The sequence below is a fragment of the Doryrhamphus excisus genome, chromosome 12, assembly GCF_030265055.1.
Source record: "Doryrhamphus excisus isolate RoL2022-K1 chromosome 12, RoL_Dexc_1.0, whole genome shotgun sequence".
NCBI lineage: Eukaryota > Metazoa > Chordata > Actinopteri > Syngnathiformes > Syngnathidae > Doryrhamphus > Doryrhamphus excisus.
Window position 1 is genome coordinate 10,677,146 of NC_080477.1, and position 10,304 is coordinate 10,687,449.

Consider the following 10,304-nt stretch of genomic DNA (forward strand, 5'->3'; position numbering starts at 1 on the left):
TGATTCAAGGGGCAAACAAACCAACCGGAGTGACACCTAATAGATCAGATCTTTACGACTATTAGTTAAAGATGAGAAGGAGACAGAAGCACAACTCTCTCAGGCCGGCAGCCCTGACCTCCCCAGGGGGAGCACACCATTCAGGGCCCATATAAACTTTTGAAGTAGGAAATGCCAGGTATGTAAGGTAATAAATTGTGATTTTAAATACAAACACGAAAAGCGAAGGCGTGTACAACCCTTGACGCTTAAATGACTACCTCCGAGCGGTTACATCTTCTGTTTTCTCCCCTTGGATGGATACCTGCCAGCCATAACATATTGCTTCCCAATAAAACACACAATAAGAAAGAAAGTTGGTGCTAGTCTTTGAAGCGTTTTTGTCAGATTTGGTACATAAAAAAAAAAAACACTAATTGTGGCATCTTAAGATGTCCCCTGACGTTTTATCATGCTGCATATAAGGAAGTCCCTGGCATGCTTCTCGGGAAAAAGCAGAGGTTATAGTGAGTCTCCAACAGAGTGTGCAAGGCAACACACTCGGGTGCACACGTCTAGGAGTTTATAGCTCCCTCTCATGTCTTGAGTGTGAGAGACAGCCAGAAGCAAACAGAGGGTGTTTCTCCACCACATCTCAGCCAGGGACAACTGAGTGGTTGGGATCTAATTGCTCTCAAGTGAGGTCAGCGGGAGGCATTTATTTAAGCGACAGTGGAGGGTGCACATGAGTCTCTGTGCCAGAAGCAGACAGACATTCATGGGAAGTGAAGCTCTCATCTGTTTGGACTGCATTGCTGGGCTTGTTTTTTTGGTGTTTTAATTCAAATTTCAATTTCAAATGGAAACATATCACCGGCAAGTCCTGCATCGCATGTAAGTCATTTCATTTTATACTTTGTTTCTTGATTTGAAAGCATGTGTCTGCAAAACAGTGATGTGATTTTTTCGCACACGTGTAAACAAATCAAATATCATCCAAACTCTTTCTTTCTTTTCTTAATTTATTTCAGACATGCATGCTATGTTACATTATTCTTTCTCACATATACACTTACAATACAATACACTTATACAATATCTATATATAAACCTTGGATATATCGGACTCCGATATATCAGAAATTCGCTCACAACGGACAGATAAAAAAGAACCAATTTTTCTGTAATGCATTTCCAATAAAAATTCATTGCATATATCGGATTTTTTATAACGGATTTCGCCTATTTCGGACAAAATCTCCAGTCCCGTTCCAATGCATTTCCATTAAATTTCCCTCGCATATATCGGATGGCCGCATCGTGGCGCTCCGATTCGCCGAATCGTGACAGGCCGCTATACGACGTCATTTGCAGCGTTGCCTGCGCGTCCAGGTACATTGGAAACATAGTCAAGGAAGTGCCTTTTTATAACGGATAAAATCCGATTCACGCATATACCGGATATAAATCTGGTATATGCGTAAAACTGACATTTTCCGGTCTACGCATATAACGGATTTCGCTTATATCGGACAAAACCAGTGGGAACAATTGAATCCGATATATCCGAGGTTTACTGTATATATGTATATATATACATATACATACACACATATATACATACATATACATAAACACATACAACACCTCATGACTACACATGTCTGAAAAGGAGCAGGAAGAAGCAAAGGTTATTAAATCCTACCCCTTCTCCACGCCATAGCAGTTACCAATTCAATAAGTGATTTTTTCCACACATATAATCACAGAATCTTACATAAGAACAAAACAACAAAAGAAGAGTGGGAACATCGGACACCCCAGCAAACTGTGTGTATTTATAGTGAAGAATGATACAAAATCCAACATAGTGGATAATGGACAAGTTTTCATAACATTTCCTGACATGCGCTATTATGCCCATTGACAGACTGTGGTCTCAGGAAGATGGAGAAGACAATGTGTAGCTTCACTCAAGACTAGGAAGAACCATCAGATAAAAAGACTGTTCTCCAACCTCAACTTCATCACCCTTCAGAAGCGTTTCCTCCTGAGTCAACGTCCCGCTAGGACTCCATGCTGCAAGAACAGTGACCCCAAAGTTTAACTGGAATGACTGGAGGGTTCAGGGAGTTCGCTTGGTCTGAGGGATACCGCACCAATCTCTTCTCCCATTTCAGTATGTTGTTCATTGATCCCGACTGCATTGTATTATAATGCACAAATGGATGCTGACATGGAACCTTCCAAATGTTTTCTCGGGACTCTACCTGCATGCCATCTTCCTGTTCAGCAGTGTGTGTGTGGTCTACAGCGACTGCACCCCGGCGCAACTTGCTGCCATCATGAACTGTTCTAGACACGAGCGTCACACCAGGAATTATGACTATATGGAGGGAGGTGATGTACGGATCCGACAGCTGTTTAGCCGCACCCAGTGGTTCCTGACAATTGATGATGACGGCAACATCAATGGGACTCAAGACCCGACCAACTGTTACAGTAAGGATGACTGTTTATGTGAGCTCCTGCTTATACATGAAGGCTACTGTGCACTTACTAACTCTAGATCAGGGGTATAAAACTCAATTTACTTGGGGGGCACTGGAGCTAGGGTCTGGGCGAGACTCAGGTTTTCCAAAAAAAAATAAAAAATGCATTTATTAAAAACAGAAAAATGAATAAACTTTGCTTTGGTTTCGATTTTCGACAAGAAAAGCTCTGATAAAACATTCCACTGTTCTCAAATATCTTACTTTTTATTTTTCTACACAAAATAAAATGAAAAATAAATAAACAAATCAAGAATAAAGCATCAGTAATAAATAAATAAATAAATATAATAATAACAATAAAACAGCAAATACTAAAAACTTAAGAAACCACATATAGTTGGTGGGTAGACAAATTATTTTTTTCAGATTAAAATTAACAAAGCATTATTAGAGACCGGTAGACATGACAAAACACGACTATAGTCACATTTATACTCTTTTTATTTACAACATATTGCGCAACTGCAGGGTCTTGAGACACATGCTAACTCGCAAACTAGAGTGCTAGCGACCTAAACGGTAGCCTTCAAGTTATTTCCTTTAAACTTAAATAGCCAAAAAATTACCACTTCCACACGAATAGGGAGGATAACTATTAACAGTTATTTAACCTTTAACATGAACGTTAATCAAACGTAATCATTTTTTCTGGGTACATGATACCATACAACATACATATCAAACTAACATTAAACTTTCATATCAAGGCGGGGGCCTCAAACCAGTTTCCTGCGGGCCACATTTGGCCCGCGGGCCGTGTGTTTGAGACCCCTGCTCTAGATCAACTATGACTGTTTTCATATCATTCCTATACTGCTCACAACGCCTTGTGGGAATATTTGCATACATGGTATCTGATGTACTATGATGTACTGCGCAGTGTGAAGCAGATTTATAGTCCTCACATTCAATAAGTGTTGGTCAAGATGAAAGGAAGAGATGAGTTTAAAAGTCTGCACTGTTTATATCTGCCATGCAGGATTAGTTGTAAAGATTATGTAGCCTGTCAAGGTGCCAGCAAAGTGTCGCTGAATAACAGCGATAATGCGTTGTGTCTCTTTTAGCGCAGCCGGAGTGACAGCCGTAAAACAAAGCAGGTGGCAAAAGGAGGCCTGTCAAAACCATAACAAGTCTGTAATGAAGTTAACTGAGCGGCTGGGTGACAAGCATGTGTGACCTTGCACATTCGTTCTGCTTTATTTACTCTCCCTCAAACACAGAGCTGCTCGTCCCTTCATGCAGCACACACGTGTTGGGCCCCGCAAGGCATGGGGGAACCCATTTTTGCACAAGTTGCAGTGTTCTCGGCGAATGATATGCATCACCGCGGTGAGTCATCACGAGGCAGGAAAGAAAAAAGAGACGAGTAATCTGACACTGTGGTCTTTGCTACAATGACCGACAGTACACGGCGGAACAAGAGAATACAGTCATGGAAAAAATTATTAGACCACTTCAGTTTCTTCAGTTTGTTCATTTTAATGCTTGATATTACTAAAGTTATTTATATTAATAGCTCATAAGAGTTACCGAGCACTTAGCACACAATCAGGAGATCTGGGCTCGATTCGTGCATGTACTTCCTGTGTGTGCGTGGGATTTCTCCAGGTATTCCCACATTCCAAAAACATGCTAGGTTAATTGCCGACTCCAAATTGTCCATAGGTATGAATGTGAGTATGAATGGTTGTTTGTCTATATGTGCCCTGTGATTGGCTGGCGACCAGTCCAGGGTGTACCCCGCCTCTCGCCCAAAGACAGCTGGGATAGGCTCCAGCACCAGCCCCCCGCAACCCTCGTGAGGAAAAGCGGTAGAAAATGAATGAATGAATGAATTTCCTGGTTGTGTAAATTAATTGACGAGTTTTTTGGTACTGAAACACTGTCAATGCTGCACTGGCTCAATAGGCTTCATGGGGCTCCAAATAAAATATTCAAATTCTGTTGAGGGCCCCAATTGGGGGCCAGGTGAGACCCTGCTCCAATATTCAGAGAGGAAAAAAGTAATGGGCACCAACGCTGAACTGAAATGACCTGATTATTTCTACATGACACAGACAGTGCTTTGGTAGCGTGTCTAAAGTGGAATTACATATATTTAAAAAAAATTGTAGCTATCATCAGTTAATAATGCTGATAGAACAGAAACGGGAAATTCTGTTGCTCACATTTGAAAACGGTTGCTGTTGAGTGAAGTGTTCGGAAAAATTCATATTTTCAGGCGTTAACGGGAGTTTCTGTCACGCTGAGGATGTTCTCGCTGGAATGTTGGTATGGTATGACAAAGCCTCAAAGAGGATGGTGGGAAAGATGTTTGTGCAATGGTTGGCAACCAAGAGAGAAACAATGATGCAGCCTCTTGTGGCTAACAATTGCACGCAAAGAAGACAGACTGTATCTAGCACATAAGCCTTTAATTTGATGATCAGTTCACAAATTTCTATATCATTTGTAAGTATGGCAAATGCATTGTTTTGTACAAAAACACAAGTAACCACAATGTGAAACTGAAACTACAATTGTTTTGGATTTCTACATCCTGAACTGTAAGCATGCCTTTGGTGTGTGTTTTTTGGCATTTCTGAGAAAGCCTACTGTTATCTTAGGTGCCAAGTCCCATTGGGATTCAAAGAAAAAGATCTTGTAGCAATAATGAATTATGGTTATTATTATTTTTTACAAATATCATGTGCACACTCTGGTATATATCAGGTATTGCAGCAGTTTCCAGGATAATTTATTTTTGACTCTGTAATCCAAAAAAACAAACAAAGTGGTGGGACAAATAAGATGGCAGCTGGTTTTACTTTGAACAAACTTGTAAAAAGTAATCGTCAACACATGAACATTCAAGTCTAACTTCATGGGCAGTGCTTCATTTGAGTTTGCAGCCAATTCGATAGTGATTGCAATAAAAAAGGCAGACAAACTGTTGCCAGGTTGATTAAGAACAAAGTAAACCACAAGAGGACAAATGAAAAACATGGACGTTATGTGTTTTATAGTTTTGAGGGGGCCGTAGCAGGATTGCTGCACACGCAGCCTGGTATCAGGTGCAACTATATAAAAAGGTATTTTTAGAAATTACTCATACAAGTAAAGAGTACTGTATACTTTGAAACTAAAAAAAAACAATCATCTAGACAAGGGTCGGCAACCCTTGGCTCTGGATCGGCATGCAGCTATTCAGCCTCCTTGTTTCGGCTCCCTTGGCTAAGCGCAATGTTTTTTGTAAGACGAAAATGGATGAAAATTTTCAGAAAAGTCAAATATCCGACTTGCTGTAAGTCAGTGAATGCATCTAAAATGCTGGTTCGCATGCAATTAAAATCGCAAGAAATCCATCCATCCATTTTCTATACCGCTTATCCCAGCTGGGCGAGAGGCGAGGTACACCCTGGACTGGTCGCCAGCCAATCACAGGGCACATATAGACACATTTTCTGCCGCTTTTCCTCACGAGGGTCGCGGGGGGTACTGGAGCCTATCCCAGCTGTCTTTGGGCAATAGGCGGGGTACACCCTGGGACTGGTCGCCAGCCAATCACATATCGACAAACAACCATTCACACTCACATTCATACCTATGGACAATTTGGAGTAACCAATTAACCTAGCATGTTTTTGGAATGTGGGAGTACCCGGAGAAAACCCACCCATGCACGAGGAGAACATGCAAACTCCACACATAGATGCCTGAGCGGGGAATCGAACATGAGTCTCCTACCTGGGTGGCCTGCACACTAACCACCTTTCCACTGTGCATCCTTGCAAAACATTATTCATAAAAATATCAGAGCATCTGTTCTCGCGATTTAAAAAAAAACAATAAATTATTAAAAAAATAAAAGAATCACTGCAAAGACAGTCAAGGACAGGACAAACAGAATAGTCATTGATGACAATTCAGCACAGGTGTAAACGCTATTGAGCAAACAACATTGATTTGCAAAAATCTGAGTTCAATGTTTAAATGATTTCAGATTGGCCAACACGCTGCACGTCTGTTTTTTACAGGGTTTATAAGTGTAATGTTTAGTGGCTCTGACTATTTTTTTCCTGGAAGAGAGGGCTGCTAGAAACTAGAAAATGAATGAAGATTATCTCTCTTACCATCTTGTACGTATGCATTCAAAATGTATGCATGTGGCGACATGTATAAGAGACAGACAACTATTAAAATACAGTGTTATTGGAACATGCTATTAAAAGCATGACGCAAACTCAAATACTGTACACGTATTATAAATAGCATCTCTGAAAGCAATCATTCAGTAACATCAATCGTTTGCACCAATTACGGAAGAATAAAATAAATAAAATGTGTAAACACGCTACAACTACTAGTACTTTGGGAGTGCCTGAACAATAACAAAGCAGGGATGACTAACTCCCAGCATGCACTGAAGGGGCAGTTATAGTCAGTCAGAGTGCTGCGCATAAACAACATTCCATGATTGGGAGACTTTGGGAGTCATCTGTTTGTGATCTAGCTAGTGAGATCAACACACTGCATGCTCAGTGTCAGTCTGGAAATTTCTAATAGAGGTTGTCCCTCTCTTCCAGCTGTCAGGTGCAAACATTTCTACATTTATTTTCAGATATGTTATTGATTTGCCTTCTGTTATATGTACACCACTATAGTAAATGTCATTATTTTACTAAGGGTTTGCTGTAAAAGTGCATTACTTAGTATGCATTGCCTTTTAAACTGGACCGATTAGTCAACATATTGGCTTAATCAAGTAAATTAATGATAATCAATTCGTTCTTACATTAGGCATACAAATAAAAAACAGAGGCAGTAGACATCAAATTTGCATAACTGGCCATTACTCATGTGCATGTAACTTTTATGGATGCTTTGGGAGAAAAAAAATGTGACCAATTAACATTAAAACCAACGCATATAGTATGTTTACAAATACAAATTAACTTTCTTTTGTCAGTGCACAAGCAATACAGAGCCACCTGTGAGTACTTTTAGATGGGTTGGAGGGATACAAAGCAGGGTGGGTTTTTTTTTTCTCCAAAAGTGATCAATAAAAATTGCTAGATTTTGAAAAACACAATCTAAAGAGGTCAGAATACATCAGGTCAGAAATATTGCAATGCTGATCCTTCCTGCTGCAGCTTCTTATTCCCTCACACCATGTGAAGTGTGTTAAGGGGGAGCGTTATGATGCCATCTACTGTATGGAGTTGTAAATACAAGCTACGTTTGCAGACAGACCTAACACAAAATAATAAATAAATGAATGGATGGAAAACAGTGGCGACAATGCAATAGTGCTGATAATGACGTTACGGACTGACTGTCAATGTCAGAGAAGTATTAGTTGAGAAATATGTTTATTCCTGTCGTTGTAGCCCTTTCCTGAAGCTAAAAAAATTAGCATTAATTCTCAGTATGATACACTGCAGTTTAACACAATCTCAAACTACAATAATAAACATTGTTAGATTGCACAGAATACATTAAAAGTTGATTCATAGTACATGTTGCACTGCATGCACTGCACTGCATACAAATACACAGCCAGTAACTATTAGTTGCTTGGATGACTTGACAATGAATACCTGCATGCACATACATTTTTAAATAGCGGGCCTTGAATAAGGCGTAAGGACGTAGTTTTGTCAGTCCCTGTGGGAATGAGCCTTAATCTGTCTCCCATATGTGCTATGGGATATACTGGAGGTTGTGGCTTGTGTCAAGCAGGCCAAGCAGGTCAACTAGCAAGTTTGAATGAAGCCAGACAGGAACTACCATCTTATTCTCCTAATGAAGACAAATGATGAGTGTGGAATGTTTTTTTTTGGAATGAAGGCTGGATATCTAAAACATTTGACCTAGTCTGTCCTCTGTCTGTTTTCATACTGCTTGATAGGCATCCTAGAGATCAGAACAGTGTCTGAAGGGGGTATACTGGCTATTAAAGGCGTAAAAAGTCAGCATTACATCTCCATGAACAAGGCTGGACAGCTGCAAGGCAAGGTAATTCTTCAATGTTGAAAACATGATGACAACAGCAAGGGCCTGAACTTAACCTGACATTCTTATATGACCCCTTTACAGAGGATCTACAACGACAACTGCAACTTTAAGGAGGTTTTCCTAGAAAACTACTTCAATGCATATTCCTCTACGAAGTGGACTAAAAATGGCAAAGAAATGTTCATAGCGCTGTCTCAGAAAGGACGGCCAATGCGAGGGAAGAAGACGAGGAGGGAGCATGTAGCATCGCACTTCATCCCGATGAAATGCAAGGAGGAGGAGAGACGGACGGACTGAGACAGAGGACTCACTATTTGTATGAATTCTGTTACCAAATATGTTAATGGACAATTAAATATACAGTATCACCAACCACACTCCACTCTTCTCAAGATGTATATTGTGTAAGTTATTATCATACACAATATGGACAAACTCGGGACACACCTTTTATTTAATCAATCAGGATTTGGAATGGAATCATTTTCGGTGGATGTGGAAGTTTGGATAAAGTCTTCCATGCTTCCTTCCGAATTCGCTTCCAGTGATTGTAATGGCCAGGTGTCCCAACATTGGTCCATATAGTGTACAGTATGGGTAAGAAGGGAAAGGACAGCATTTTATATATGCCACTATTCAATGTTATTGTTATTTTAATTAAATGTTATATTTCTTTATAAAATAGCTTCCTGTGTGTATTGTTACAATGACACTCCCTAAGGACCATATAATTTACAAAGAGAATGTACTAGATGGGGTTGGGGGGGGGGGGGGGGGTCTGTCTGAACAACACAAACCGTGAATACAAAAAACTCATTTAACATGAGGCAGAGTCAGAATTAGTAACATGGACTTGACATTTAGTTTTCTACCACCAGAGGCCAGAAAAATGCTCAATCCCACATCTGACTAGACTACGAGTGGTGTGAAAAAGTGTTCTGATTTCTTACCTTTTTGCATGTTTGTCACACTTAAATGTTTCAGATCATCAAACAAATTTAAATATTAATCAAAGACAGCACAACTGAACATAAAATGCAGTTTTTTTCAATGAAACTTTCCATTCTTAAAGGTGTAAAAAAAAAAAAAAACATCCAAACCTACATGTCCCTGTGTGAAAAAGGGATTGCCCCCTTCACCTAATAAGTGGTTGGGGCACCCTTAGCAGCAACAACTGCAATCAAGCATTGGCGATAAGTTGCAATGAGTCTCCTACAGTGCTGTAGAGGAATTTAGGTCCACTCATCTTTGCAGAATTGTTGTAATTCAGCCACTTTGGAGGATTTTGCAGCATGAACCGCATTTTTAAGGCCATGCTACAGCATCTAATTAGGATTCAGGTCAGGACTTTAATTAGGCCACTGCAAAAGTCTTTTTGTTATTTTGTTGTCCCAGACCATGACACTACCACCACCATATTTTACTGTTGGTATGATGTTCTTTATCTGTGCCGTTGAGAAAATTGAGATCTTATGTTGGGGTCACGAACCATGACCTTAACTGAAGCAAGTGAGGCCTGCAGTTCTGTGGATGTTGTGGGGTCTTTTGTGACCTTCATAACATTTCCAGACTGATGGATCTGAATTGATCTCAGTTATGTTTTAACCGGGAGGCCATGTAGGTGTGTATTTTTCTCTCCCTAAACAATACAAAGCTTCATTTAAAAAAAAGCATTTGAGGTTCAGTTGTGTTGTCATTAGTTGATATTAGTTTGATGATCTGAAACATTGAAGTGTGAATACCATGGAAAAAAATAAGAAGTCTGGAACACTT

At 39.9% G+C, this 10,304-nt stretch overlaps 1 protein-coding gene across 1 annotated transcript; it reads left to right on the top strand.

The window, feature by feature from the left end:
• Positions 1–661: 661 nt before the first annotated feature.
• fgf7 (fibroblast growth factor 7) lies at positions 662–9,031 on the top strand. Its single transcript, XM_058089182.1, has 4 exons — positions 662–873; positions 1,910–2,481; positions 8,425–8,531; positions 8,613–9,031. Exons 2-4 carry the CDS (start codon positions 2,196–2,198, stop codon positions 8,826–8,828), a joined length of 609 nt encoding a protein of 202 aa, XP_057945165.1. The 5' UTR covers positions 662–873; positions 1,910–2,195; the 3' UTR covers positions 8,829–9,031.
• The last annotated feature ends 1,273 nt before the right edge of the window (positions 9,032–10,304 follow it).

Bases quoted from the DNA above. Each gene is read 5' to 3' on its own strand.
- fgf7 (XM_058089182.1), top strand. From the start codon at position 2,196: ATGCACAAATGGATGCTGACATGGAACCTTCCAAATGTTTTCTCGGGA. The intron at 2,482-8,424 runs GTAAGGATGACT...ACTGCTTGATAG, and splicing joins AGACCCGACCAACTGTTACA to GCATCCTAGAGATCAGAACA. The intron at 8,532-8,612 runs GTAATTCTTCAA...ACCCCTTTACAG, and splicing joins CTGGACAGCTGCAAGGCAAG to AGGATCTACAACGACAACTG.